The sequence below is a fragment of the Metopolophium dirhodum genome, chromosome 1, assembly GCF_019925205.1.
Source record: "Metopolophium dirhodum isolate CAU chromosome 1, ASM1992520v1, whole genome shotgun sequence".
NCBI lineage: Eukaryota > Metazoa > Arthropoda > Insecta > Hemiptera > Aphididae > Metopolophium > Metopolophium dirhodum.
Genome location: NC_083560.1, coordinates 101,813,962 through 101,829,950, shown reverse-complemented (window position 1 = coordinate 101,829,950; position 15,989 = coordinate 101,813,962). Strand labels below are relative to the sequence as shown.

Sequence of the window (15,989 nt, the reverse complement as noted above, 5' to 3'; positions counted from 1 at the left end):
TATAATTAGGTATAGGTACTATAGCATATTATAAATATGTATTGTTGTTTATTTTAAGTCTAAAATATGTTAAAATATTAAAAAAATTAAAGTTTAAACTGATGATTCTAATCATAAATAGGATTTTATAGAAATAGATAGTTATTTTGTTTTATAATAATAATTATAAAAGTTACCTCGATAACACACTTACATGGTAAGTGGTATATAAAAGTAGTGGGAGGGGGGATTTTGTGTGTTTCAACCCTCAAAGGTTTTTTTTGATATAGAAAACTGTCAAAGCCCAAATGTAACAGTGAAATTAATAAGTGCGTGGTGTGTCCACTGAAATCAGATGTATTTTAGACCCTACAGTCTACAATTCACCCGAAACCTGCCTATCAGTTAAACCACCTATACCATGTTCAATTACTGTCCTGCAGACCAATTGATATGTTTGTGCACACATTTTTTTAGCAACTTTAAGCATTTGCCTCAAATAGTTATACCCTTATGATGGTTATGTACGTTGTGAATTATTAATATAAATTGATAGTCAAAAACAGCCTAATGAAATGTACCTATATTTATAATAAATTAAAATAATATTGTTTACACTGCACAGTATCCCCTTTCTACCCTATAAATTGTTTTATTCAGCTGTTTCATCAAATCGGACTTACTTTTTCATACATCTTAGAAGTGTTGTAAAATGGAACATAATTTGTGCATAACCATTTGGACGCAAGTTCTGACGCAATTTTTTTCGCGTCTTTATGACCAGTGCTCTCTAACGCCATAACTGTGATGTATTGGAGTGGGGGCCAAGCATTCGGCTGGTCCCACTGTTCATCCGATTTGCTAAGTGTGGTTGGTATGCCGCCAAGAGTCTTCAGTACATCCGCTTGGTTCAAATAGTCAAGCACTCTTGTGACGAAGTATTCGGTTTGATTTTTCGCATAACACCCAGTCCATAATGGTGATATGTTTGTAGGATAAAAATATTTACGTTTGATAATTATTAATTACATCAAAGTCTAACCATACTCCGATTTCTTCATCCCAAAGAACAGCTGTCACTGCTTCGTTCCATTCCAAAGAAATTTTTTCGTATTTCAAAGCCTTTACAGTGTTATTCATCTCTCGGTAAAAATCACTCAATATTTTTGCATTCCAAAACATTAAGGCATTTAACTCTACAGGGACAATTGACCTCGTTTTTGTATTTGTGATGTCTCCTGCAATCATACAATGACATCAGTTATTGTATGCAACTTTTTTGACCACATCGTAACCTAAGACAATACCTATTATCCGATTTAGTGACACTTTATCTCACTCCCCTTTCCCATTTTATAATGATACACACATAAAATATATTTACATATTTAGTACATCGCTCGTTTACCATTGAGTTCAAATATTACATTTTTTAATGCAAATTAGATAAAAAAATAAAAATAAAAATTATAGGGTAACAAAATTAAATCATTTTCCAACCGATGTGGGGAATATTAAAATCATATATTATCTTGATCAGAAATGAAGTACCTTATTATATTTTATATCATTGAGACGTCGTATACTATCAAATTCGGGATCAAGTTTTAATTATGTGTATGACAGATAAAAGTAAAATAAAACTAATATTATGCTTTATATTATTCGTTGTGGACATGTTTCTAGAAAAAATATAATAAATAAAACCTTTACCAGTTGAGTATAATAAACGTGATAATACATTTTAGGTACACATCATTTATGACATAGACTTTAGAAAGTATAACTATAAGTTAAGCCTACTGTAATTCGAATAAATTTTCATACTCTATACATTAAATATATAGTGAATGAAACTATGTTGAAATAGTGCACGAAAAGAGAAAAATATTGGTAATAATGGTAATATTTATAATTGTAATAATGACCACATCATACATAGACATAACATTCTGACATTATATTCTTAATATCTTAGTATTTACGATAGTTCTTTATATAATTGACATTTTATCATATACAATGCAGTATTGTAGTTTTGTCGGTACCTACTAATCAATACTTTAAGCTTTGTTTAAACTTATAAAACAGTCTTAAACCAATAAATTGATTTTATTTTAACAAATAAATTAGATGAAAATATATACCGATGTTAACAAAAATAATGCAACCATCCACCGTGATCCTATATTCGTGATATAATTGGTGACTAACAAGCTGCTTAATAAGCTTTAGTTAAAAATATTGTAATATACAGAAAAGCCTATTGAAGGCGACGAAAAATGTATAAGCTATGCTTTACATTTTATTTATGACGCGCAATTATATATATTATATACATTTTTATCCAAGCTTAATTCGTCATCTGCGTTAATTTACATGCCAACTTCACTCCCATTTTTAGAAAATTTAAAAATGTTCAGAAATACAACTATATGTACCTACAAGTTTTATAATATATTTTATCATTAAAATTGTTCATTAAATTAGTGATATCTTATTATTTTTTAAAACACATGATATTTTTGAAATAAAATAAACTGAATTATAGACAAATATTTTTATTTCTATACTTTTTGTTTATATTTTCTCCCACTAAAACGCTTTAAATAAATTAAGGAAAAGTGGTCTTAAAAAGAAAAACTTTTTCGTAAAGACTGAAGAGTATATATTTTGTTTCAAATTTCATAATGTTTAAGTAGTTTTTATCGTAGTAGGTATATATTAGCAAGGCTGGGGATTTACGAGTTAAAGTTAAAATTAAGTTAAAACGTGAAGTTAATTTTAATTAAATTAATTAACTTGTTAATTTTTTTTTTCAAATTAACTTTTAACTTAATAAGTTACCTTTTTTTCAAGATTAACGTGTTAATTTCAAGTTGATTTTATTTCAAAAGTATCTAAATTAAGTTAATTTTTGTTCGAAGAATAATGACAATTTTGAATGGGTTTTTACTTTGATGTATCATTTTAAATTCTAATAAAGCATATTATGTGTCTGGAATTTTTTATTTTTGATTAGCAAATTTTAACTTTACACTTCGCTAAGTTTTTTTTTTCAAAGTTAACTTTTAACTTAATGAGTTAACGAAAAAAATACGAGTAACTTTTAACTAATCCATCTCAATTTAAATCCCATTGAAGTAATATTAACATTATGTAACTACATTAAGAACCGCTACAAAGATATTTGTTATCTCCATCTTACAAGTATGTAGGTAAAATTTCAAATTTACGCTCAGCAGATCACATGAGTTATTTAAATTTTATATATATATTTATAAATATATATTCAGTTTTCAAGTGAGTTATAAGCATTTATAATTTACACCATCTTATATACGCATAACTTGTTAAAAAAATTAACCATCTTAAAAACCTACACACAAACACAGATAATATTCTTTCCATCAAGTTTAATAGTAGGTCAGTCACCCTTATTTTTAAACTAACGAAGCTAAACGTGATCTGCTTACGCACTTTTAAGACGGAAACAACAAATGGCTGTGTAGCTGTGTGAGACTCAATATCTCAAACTTATTTCTGTTTCCTCCGAGTTTGACCATAACGAGATTTATACAATCTACACACTTACCGCTATATATAGCTTCAACTCATCAAGTTAAGTTAATTTAAGAAGATGTAAGTAAAGTAAAGCTAAAAACAACTAATATATTTTTTGGACGATTTTGGATTTTAGACGAATTAACTTAGATGAAATTAATTTAAATCATAATGTACTTATGATTTGGGCCCATATAATATGAGACATAGCCGCAAGTAGTATTTACAGAGAATTTAGGGCCGGTAGTTGACAAATCAACTATTCACTTAACTATTCCCCCAATAATTAAATAAGTGGTCAGCTAAAATAGTATAATTATAACTGAACCTACAAGTTATAGTACTTAGTTATATTAATATATTTTATAATTTTCCATTTTGGATAATATTTTCGATTTAAATATCTACATATTTTTAAATATTATTTTCCTATTAGTAAATTTTAATTTTAATCATTCCAAGTAATGTGTGTGTGTGTAATATGTGTGTAATGGCGACAAGAACACTACCTAATTAATATTTATAGGTACACGAATACGCAGTAGGTACATATTAGATCCATATTATAATGTACGAAATCGGAAATTGTATTATATGACTATACATTTTAATTATTATTATATTACATTTTTATATCAATAAATAATAATAATATATAAGTATATGTCCAATGTTGTATTGAATAATCTGTGTTAGACCTATGTTCATAATTTTACAACTATTATTTAAATAATAAATATAATAGGCGGCCAAAGTTATAAGCTACCTATTTTGTTTGTCTCATGAACCAGCTAGGATCATAAATTAGTAACACCCACTATATAGTCACTACCCTGCAACTCGTACTATTGTAAATTAACTTACCTATACGACTATATTATACTATACATACCTAATAATATATAGTAATACCTATTATATATCAATAGAAAATAATTATAAATCTGCACAAATCATTAATATTCTTGGACATTTTTATAAATTATAATATTTCATAACGCAACAAAATTATAAATAAATGGTTAGTATACAATTAATAATTTAAAACAATTAATTAATAAAATAAGCTCGAAGGTAACACGTCAAATTTGTTAAGAATACAATAGTTAAGTTAAAAATTAGTTACAACAAAAATTAACGAATTATTTAACTTCGTTACTATTAACTTAAAATTTTAACTTAATTTTAATTTTTAACTCGTTAAAGTCTTGCCTATAGGCTATAATATGTAATATGATGCTTGGTACGATTTTTAAACTATAGTTGATATACTATATAAAAATATCATTATTTTATTCAAAAGGATTTAGATTTCTATTTATAAAACCCACCTACTCAACAATTTCAAATACGTATATTTCTATAAAAGTAATGTAAATACAAAATTAACAATTTTAAAACCAACATGCATTTTTAATTTATAATATTTAGGTAGTTTTTAAGTATTCCGATTGAATTAATGAATTTAACACTACATGCAAGATTTTTTATGTAAACTAGTTTGGATCAAATTTATTAAATAGTTATAATTAAGTAATAATATGTATAATAGGAAGGCCACAAATGCTCAAATAAAATTTGTAATTATATGAAAGAAAGAATACGATATAATGTTATTTAACATATTTATTCAGAGCTATACATCAAAGGTGATTTGAGAAATGTTCGGAAGTTAATTTGTTTGTGTCAAATGAACATACCAGGTAAGTATTTTTTAAGAAAATAACAAAACTGAGATTTTTTCGAACTTAAATCACTATTTAATAGTAGGTAGGTATTGCGAATAATTTTTCAAACTATAGATTTATTCTACAGGTACCTAACTATAATATTAATGTATTGTTATACACTACCTACACATTTTCCGCACACGCGTGGCAAAATAAAGTGTATTTTGTAAAATAATATTAATGATAGTAAGAATTAAAAAACATATATACATAATATTCGCTTGAGCTATAGATACAAGGAAAAATGTCCGGTAGAGTTATAAGTACATAGAAGTAAGTACGCTGAGCCCAAATCTATTGTTTTAAAATAAATGGCGTTTTTATTTTATTTTGTTGTTACTTTTACAGTATCTAACAGAGGAAACTTTTTTTACCGATAATACGCAGAAAGCACAATTCATTTTGAAAGATTTTAAGTGTCGTTGGAAACATTTATAATAAATACAAAAACTAGTAAGTTATTTACCTTTATTTGTTCCATTTAGGATGAACCAACGGCTCGAAAAGTCCCAACCCGATTCCGCTGCAGCCTTGATCTCGGAGTAAAAGTTTTCTCTTTCACTTTCAGTTTTAAAGAATTGTGCCCTCGTGATGTCTTCCCTGTTATACAAAACATATTTTGAAATGTATAGATATTTACTAATAACCCAAATTACATATGTATGATTCGTAGGCAAATAGGTAGTACCTAATATACACTGTGCCACAGAAAAATTAAATAATTTTAAAATCATAACAAAACGTGAATTATTAATTCCACCCATGCTAGTGTTCAATCAGAAATAATCAGTAACATCAATTAATATTTATAAGCCCATAAATTAAACTTGAGATAACTTCTATGAAATACAAAACTGTATTTACCTGTATGATTCGGGCCGTGGTCCTGTTGAATAATCCCTGTATACTGCAAGCGTGTAATTTTTTCCGTTTTTGCTAATTGTTACGTTGTGCTGTGTCATCCAGTACTGGAATTCAATTTCTAATGCATGAATATTTTCTATCACAAATGTCATGTCATTTGTTGCATCGACATAACTTTTGATCATGGGTGTAATCATAGGGGGCTGAGATCGCTTAGCATAGTAAATTCTACCTCCGTTTGGTACATGTCCAAACGTTTTAATCATTGAGATATAATTACTTATCATACCTTTTGCAGTTATATGCATTTCGCATATTAATAAGCCTCTAATTATCCAGAAAGAGTCCCAATAATATATTTCACGGAATCTACCACCTGGTATTATAAAGGGATTTGGAACGTAGATTAATGAATAATTCGTGGGTTTCAAGCGGACGTCATCTATGATCGTTCTACCGAGTTCTTTCCATATTAGATTTATTTCCTTAGCCCAGCCTTTTAAAACATTATCCTTAATGCTTTCAAGAAATTTTGGATTTTTGACCCAATCAGTAGGAATCCATTTTATTAATTCAGAATCTTCTTTCTCGAAACATGTGTTGATGGTTTCATTCAGTTTGTTAATGTTTGGCTCTTTGCTCCACTCTGTTGAATTGAAGAGTTGTTTAATAACATCATAGTTGCATTTAGTTTTCATGTCCACAAAAGTCTTAGAATCATGAAATAATCCAGACATCTGTACGGTATGCAGAATAGATCCTTGACAGAAAATTTTACTGAAACAAAAATATATTAATATAAATCATTAAATTAAATTAGAATGTTTTTAATTAATCTAATAGGTACTATTAATTTTATCTTAATAATATTCACTGTAACTAAATTTAAATGTCCTTTTTTCAAACTATTAACTACTTTTTTTTATATAAGATATAATATTTTGTCATTTTTGAAGATAATCCGTATTCTTAAAGTTTAAATTTAAGGTATCAAACATAAACTATAAATACAAATTACAAGTACACATTTCATTGAAGGTTTTATCAGGTATTTAATTTCTCAATTTAATAGATGTGAAAATATAAACATCCTTGCATAAAAGTAAGGTGAATTATTAAGATAACTAATTAATTGAAACCACGATTTTTTTCTCGATACATTTTGGTCAGATTAAAGCTTATCTATTTGATGTTTGACATAAAATTAGTAAATAGAACCAATTTTTTTTATTTCAATTATGTGATAGCTATGATTTTAATAAACATCGATATAGCATTATGTAAATTATCTAATGGGGGACGAGGTGGCGATCGGTCTAACGCGACGGATTCGGCATAGCCGGTCCGAGTTCGATCCTCGACCACCGGGTGGCATTTTTCTCCGTGCAAGTCACGGTGTCCGGAGAACAAGTGCCGCCATTCCCCACTCGGGCATGGCAGATACCTACGGGTGCCCAAATTGAAAATTCTGCCAAAACAAATCACGAGTAAACAAAACTACAGTACCCCCCCCCTACAGTACCACAGGCTAATGACCTGAGTAGTCGAAGCCTTAACCCAAATAAAAAAAAAAATTTTAATTAATAAAGAGAAAATAGATTATGAGGATAAAAATCAATGTTTACTGTAGTTCTGAGATTATAAAATAAATGTTCTTAACTTATAAAATGATATATTAATTTAAATAAATATATTTATATGTATTATATTTAAAAAAATTATTAGTATGGTCATATACACGCGTTTAGAATTGTTGACAATGTCGTATTTTCCATAACCCATTTATTGCCGAATTTCAAAATTCTTCTCATAAATCGTAAAGCTTAAAAATAAAACTAATAAATCTGTTCAATTTTACATTTTATTTTTTTTTGTGTTGGTAATTACCTCAAATAATAATATAAAGAGGTATATAATTATACATGTAGTACAAAAACTTTCAAAAACAAAGTGTATTTTGTTTAAAAAAATATCTGGAAAATCTAACTCAATATAGCATTTATGAATTTATGGGTGTAGCTGTGAAGGCTGTAGACCGCCTGAATTTAATAGAACATGTTTAAAAAGTGTTTTATTTATGCATACCATTACGTTATTTATTTCAATTATTATTTTATTATTACTCGTACTTAACTATATTTATCTGAAAAAAATTCCCCAAAAGCATGCCTAATAAATAATTAAAATATACCATAATATACCCAATATATCACCGTCTAAAACATGTTTTATTTATCTTAAGAGGATGTCAGCGCACTATTTGTTTTCTCTCTTTGACCCACGCACAACATAGACAAAACGCATTTGCGCAGAATCGTTTTTTCTAAATGTTTTCAACATTCCGAATGTTTTCAAGCAATCTTACAGTAAAATCACTCATTACAAAAATGATAGAGAATAATATTTTTGAGGGAATGTCATATCGATTTTAGATTGTATTGTTATTTGACTTTGTATTTGAGTTTCAAAATAAACAAAAAAATTTTGTAAATTTTAATGATGTTTAAATTGTTTTGAAACAATATTTAGAGAAAACGATATGACATTTCCTCAAAAATATTATTCTCTATCTTTTTTGTAATGGGTGATTTTACTCTAAGATTACCTAAAAACATGGAAAAAACGATTCTTCGCAAATGCGTTTTGTCATGTTGCTTGTGGGCCAGAGAGAGAAAACCAATAGTGCGCTGACATCCTCTTAAACATTCAAGTTACTCTGTATTTTTTTGTTTGGGTGCATTATCATTCAAAAAATCAATGACAAGTGACAACTAAATGCGCTAAAGATAATAATATGATATAATCACATATAATATAGAGTATAGGAGTGTATCTAATATTATGGATCACTGCAATAGTATATGAAATAATATGATATATTTATATTATAGATAAATAGGTATAAATAAGTAGGTACCTACTATGTATAATCACGCATGATTTATAACGGAAAAAATAAAATGTATAATCTTAATTTATGCTATCACCATTCACCACAATAATGATAATAACAGGTCATAAAATACTTACAAGTATCCAATGTTCTACAAGCTTATTATTATTCTATAATGTGCACACGAGATATTCTACAACACACTCCGTGACTCCGAGGAATGGCCATATATAACATTGAACGTAATTTATAAAATTACTCATTATTAATAAATTTATATCATTGAGTTTAAATGCAGAATGATAATACACCTATTAGATTTTAAATTTTGTTTTAAATATTAAACAAGTTATATACCTAGATGGCTAGGTACGAGTAGAATTTATTCGTTTGTACCCATATTTTGTTATATGAGCGTCTAAAGATTAAATTATAAAGAAATTCGTCAATATTACAAAAAAATTTAATTATTTTGTTGTTAAAATTAATGTATACAAACTTAATTTGTGTAGGTAAGACATTAAAATTGAATACGGATTTCCTCATAGATAGTTCTTTCGAGGACTTGAAACTCTTACGTAGGTTCGTAATATCATTTGACTTAAGGTACACAATAATAGAATTAAAAAAATCATTAGATTAATTTTAAGCTAACTGTTACTTATTAATTATTTATTACTATACTAATTTAATACTATTTTAGTAAACCTTGCTAAAATTCAAAATAATTATTCAGTCATATTTCAGATTATTTTTTGATAATCATTATATTATTTTCAATACAATTAAAATCGAATAAATTGTTTATTTTATATTTTATTAGGTAAGAACCGTTCATTTTATAATTAATAGGTATTAAAATATACACATTTTTATTCATTTATCTGTATTTTTCAATACAATTATTATAAAAGTGTTTTTTATAAGACTGCTGTGCGCTGCAGTTCACATACGCGACCAGTATCAGTTCTTGCGAACCCATTAAAAATAAAAATATGTCCGTATACCAAATAACGTTTAATAAAAAAATTTGCGTCCGCTGTCAAAAAAAATTGAGTCTTTGACCTGGAAAATTTTAATTCTGTAAAAATCTTAAGGTTGACTGACATTAACTTCTAGAACTTAATCGAGGCGTGTTTTTAAATGTAAGTTTCTGACTTAGATAATATAGTTAAGTAAAATTGTGTACAATTTGCACATATTGTTTATTACGATATTTTTTTGACCGACTTTATAGGAACACCTTTAATAAAATACAATATCATTGAAAACATATAACGATATATTGCTGTAATATAATTTTAATTGTTATACTATATAGAGCAGTGGTTCTCAATTTTTTTTTACCGCGACCCAAATTTTCCCCGAAAAATTTTTCACGACCACGTTGGTTTAACTTTTCAAAAAGTGGTTATATAAAACAAAATTTGTTTATTACTTTTATTAGGTATTTATTATTTTATAGGTTTATAATCAATATATTTTTATAAAATAATGTACTTTTAATAATGAGGCGTATTAATACCCATCGTAATAAATAAATATATGACGAATTATTATTTATTACCCACGTAATTTTTGGTACTATATTACTATAATAATATAAGTTTATTTAATAACATAATAATATATTTAATATTAATTTAACATAAATTTCTTGGAATCTATACATATAATTCAAAAAATGTTCACGCCCCATCAAAAATTGACTGAAGACCTATAGTTTGAGAAACGCTGCTATAGAGTATACAATATAAATATATTCATATGAATAACAATTAGATATTTATGTTTAATTTTTTTTGTAAAGATTAATGCCGGATTGCATGAATAATGACTAAACTATTATTGAATTAAAATTGGGATAATTGTTATTTAAACATGATTTAGTGGCCCGTGCAGGTTAGTTGGTTAAATTTTATTGAACGATTAAATTAATCAATATTTCACGAAACCCAGCATAAGAGTTTTTAAAGTGTAATATAAAATTCACCTACCTATATTAAAACATAAGAAAGTAGCGAACATTTTTTAAAATATATTGTATTAAAAACCTTACCTAATTGTATTCTGAAACTTTTGAAACATATCAAACACTTGTCAACGTTGGTATATTATTTTATGTTTTTGTACTTCCGCGATGTTCAATTATTAATATTCTACATTTAAATACTTATGATTATTATTAGTTTTTATCTAGATTACCTATGTTGAAAAATTATTTTTAATCTCACAAGCCTTAAAATCAAAATTGTTCTTAATAAATGTACGTATTCAAAAAACAAATATAATTTTTCAATTATATAATATATTTTATTAAGTTTTAACCATAGACAACCTAGCTCTATCACATAACGTCCAATTGTTTATAGAATGCAAATATTTCAAATTTTCTGCTCCGACAGTCTTAAGAGTAAAATATGATTTTTATTTTTATTTGTTATTGTTACACTTATTCAGGTGTTGATAAAATAAAATAAAATAATTTTTTTTTTTCAGAACTTGGCAATAAATTATTTTTGAATACAAATTATATATTATAAGCTATTATAAGTTTATTACTCATAGCTTATAAATGATAAATATTTAAAATTTTTACATTTGAACATGTGATAAATTTTATAATTATAGAATATCATTTAAGACGGGATTTTTTCACAAAAAAAAATTTTAAAAATGTATTTTATAAAAAATTCTAATTTTTTTTTTTTGTTTTATGACGATTTAACAACAATACATTTATTTAATTTTATATATCAAATTAACTTGTCTTAAGTAAACTGTAATTATTTATATCATTAAATAATTCAAGTATTATTTAAATTAACAATATTATTAATAAGTCCCGATTAACAAACCCGGTAAGTACCATGTCCATGGCGAAAAAATTATAATTGCCATTTATAACATGTATGGTACTTATACCACCAAAAACAAAAAGGATAAAAACTCTAACACAAAATTATTAGGTTTAAAAAATCTTAAAATTGCTCTCCTGTAAAATTTTTACGTTTGTGAATTACAACTGTTACGTCTTACCATCGATATGTGAATTGCTATTTGTACCAAATAAATTAAAATATAACAAAAATATAATTTAAGACCTATTTTACCTGTCACAAGCAGCAGTAGTTGAAACATTTGCCGAAGAACTCCAAGTTCCAAAAGTGAAAAAGACTTGGAATATTATAAAATATTTGGCGTCCATCATTTTGCAGCAGTGTGTACCTTATTTCTGTTGGCTTACTATGTTGACAACCGTGAAACTGACAGCTATCCACAACGTCGTGCGACGCTTTATATAATATGATACATTGATAGGTACCCCACTATATTGTCGTAACTTGAGGAATTCGGTGGGACAATTTTATTTTTTGTCATTCTAACCAAAGATTAGATTTACTATAGGTATCTGTAGTTTAACGTCATATCAGAGCTAAATTTTTAATATTATATTATATCTACATATTTGATAATAGGTAGGTACCAGAGGTGCCTGTATAAAAAAACAATGCTGTAATTTTATGTGGTATCTCCGTTAAAAACATATTTTTACCTATGACTTTAAGTTTTTACATATAGAGTTGTTGACCGAACGTGCTTATTCACATTTTTCGTATGATTGTAAATTTATTCAAATTCTTATTTCGAGAATTTTTTTTTAAATACTTACGAATTTTATACCATTTATAAAAGTTTCTTATGGCGGTAAAAGCTTCATTTTTTACAAATTAAAGCCACAATTTTACACCAAATGGTTGTGAAGCAGATAATTAAAAAAAATACATATGAATATAATTTAAAATATATAAGTAAACACTAGATGGACAGTAATACCTTTTATAATTTATATGTAGGTAATAATATAATATATAATAATCAATGGTACATACGTAATAACTATTAGTATACATAAGATACGAGAGACTTTAACGTAGTTAACTAATCTGCAGCCCCTTTATTTCGATCACTGTCCTCCAAGGGAGTCAAAATCGTAAGTTATCCCACTCAAATCCCCCTCTTTCCAAAATTATTCAAACACCATCTCTCCATCTTGAAATGTAATATACTAATATCTGTATAACTTAAAATATTAAATAAAAAATATGTGGATGACAAATTATAAAAAAACTTTTTAGGTTTCTAAACTTAAGTTTAGAACAACATATATCCCCGTAACCCCGTCCGTCCATTATTGACGGTAACTACAGTTACAATTGTTGATATTAAGATATTAATTTATTGTATAAGTATTTAATATAATATGTAGATTCATACTAGACAATTTAAATTATCGTACAAATATTATTAAGAAACGTGATATTTTAGTTCGTGGTTTTAATTTTTACAAAAAATATATATATAAAATATTTTAAATAAATATAATGTACTTTAAATGTGTTTTTTTTAACAATACACCAAATGTACCTAATATAATTTTTGAATCATAACTGAGATATTTTTTTAGATGTTTAAATATGCTTGTCAACTTCTCTTGGGTGCTACATTGCACTGGTTTCATATCTATGGACCTTCATAACAATAAAATTAATAATTTAAAATTTTTACAACCATATTTTTACTTAATCTGGTGTTGTATCAATCGTAGTATATTCATTGACAAATAGTTTTTAATTTTTGACATACAAATTGTTCTATTAAAATTCTTAATCAACTTAATCTAGAGTTCGAAATATCATGCCTAGTGAAATCAGGACAACAAATAGGCTTCGCTCCCACACCCTCATAAGTGATAAGCCGGATGGCTACTGACAATACACAAATAAATTCATATGATATTAAAATATTTTTATATGTAATTTAATTTAATATTCAATATTAAATCAATACTAATTTTCTATTAGCTACAGCAAATTTGTCAATAATTGTTTTTGTCCCCTAGCTATTCGTTACATCTCTTTCAATATTTATTATTGAAAAATTTAAAAATCGATCTTATTTCATCGTGGTTCTCTGCCAAGTTTTTAATCTCCGCATTGATGAAAACGAACGTTTGCAGGTTTCCGAACTAACAGGTATTGTGAACGCTCCCTGTAGCAATTTATATGTATAGATTTGCGTACACATCTTCAGTGACTACTTGTTTAATATCATCGATATCAAAATTCTCTTTAACTTTAATCAGGCAATTCTTGGAAACAAGCATCTCTGATTTCTAATGTAATAAACACAATGCGTTTAACTCATGTATATTTTGTTTATGGAATGTGCAACATTGATAATAACTGAAATAATAATAATATTTGAATTTGAGATTATAGACGAATTGGAGGTTTTTTTTTATTTAGAAAAAAATGTATTAATTTCTATAATGAATAAAAAATGTGTAAGTCATAGCTTACTTTTTAATTTTTATTTGTACCTATTACGTGGAAGCTGGATAAATATTTGGGGGCCAAGCCCCCCCCCCCTAGCCTCCACCTAATTGCACCTATGAATATGTATTCTGTCATTAAATTAAATATATTCTATAATGAAAAACATACTCATAAAATTTTACACTTCCCTTCCATGTAGTATATCCGTAGAAAGTTTTTAATGTTAAAAGCCAAATATTCACAAAATACCTTGGTTGTATTATATGAGCGATGCATATTTTGTGAAATTAATGTTATTAAATTATAATAAAAATTTATTTTACCATTAAAAAGTAAACAATATACACTAAATTACGTTTTTACATAATTTTATCCATTGACCCTTAGTTTTATATTAATATACTCCTATTTTGTTTGTAAGATAAATTCATATTTTGAATAGTTCTGATTTTCCATGCACTTTTATCATAGATCTAATATTTAAAAAAAATCTTTTGAAATATATCTAGAAAAATAATTGCAGTTATTATTATATTATTGTACCTATGGCATGCCATATTATATTGCTATAAGTATTTTTAAAGTTGAACTTCTTTTCGTAGGTACCTGGGGAAAAAAATAACGCAACGGTTCAGTGTTACGTAAGTAAATAAGTAAGTCCATAGTCAATATCAGGGGTCACTAACTAGTTTCTACGGGGGTCCGTTTAGAAACTTACCAAACTTCCCACGGTCCAAAACATATTTAAATACCCAATGGCTTTTTTACACATTAACAATTAATTGACATTCTTCAGAGTTGTAACATAACGTAGTTTGGAAATTCTTAGATTTCGTTTATTTTGTACATACACGATAATGCAGCGGCACGAGCGTCTAACGTTAATAACGTACATATCAGTCGACTTCTCGGAATTATTTTTTGCACCTATAGGCTTTCAACGTAACGCTCGGTGAAGGAGACACGTATATAATATTATATATGTATATCATACTCACAATATCGGAAAATATTTTCATTCGTAATTTTGTTATATATTTTATAATTACGCAGCCATTAGGGTCCGTAAAAAATGTGTCTGGAGTCCGGATGCGGACCGTGGTCCACCAGTCAGTGATCTATATTGTAGAATATATCTATAGGAAATAATAAATATTAAATTTATTCACAATGATCATAATTCATTGGGCACATCCCATTATCGACCAAAATCATACTCTTCACTTTTCGGGTAATATAAAAAATTTAATATTTACTTTATGTGATATTACATTATAATATATAGAAATTATTAAAAAAATAAGTCGTACTTATACGATTTTTTTATTCTTATCATGGTACATATACCTGCACGGTAGTTCCCGCCGCAATCATACTCGATGACCATCGATTAAATAATTAATGACATCATTATAATATATGTATGTATTTTAGATTCTGGAGCGATGAATGTATTGATTTTACAATGATGTGTGTTTTTTTATTTTTTTTTTATTTTTGTGTCTGTGTACACGATTAGTAGTTGAAATAATGCTTCGATTTTCAACTTCAGTATCTGTTTGATGAGAAAGTGAATCTAGTTGGTACTTTTCGGAGGTCAAAATTTAAAATTCCCAATAT

The 15,989-nt window shown here is 26.8% G+C and overlaps 1 protein-coding gene across 1 annotated transcript; it reads right to left on the bottom strand.

Moving 5' to 3' along the window:
* Window positions 1-647: 647 nt before the first annotated feature.
* LOC132937349 (trehalase-like) lies at window positions 648-12,190 on the bottom strand. The gene is given in 5 exon segments (XM_061004171.1): window positions 648-992; window positions 994-1,217; window positions 5,740-5,873; window positions 6,138-6,914; window positions 12,144-12,190. Coding segments are annotated over 4 exon segments (1,440 nt in total). The 5' UTR covers window positions 6,875-6,914; window positions 12,144-12,190.
* Window positions 12,191-15,989: the final 3,799 nt, after the last annotated feature.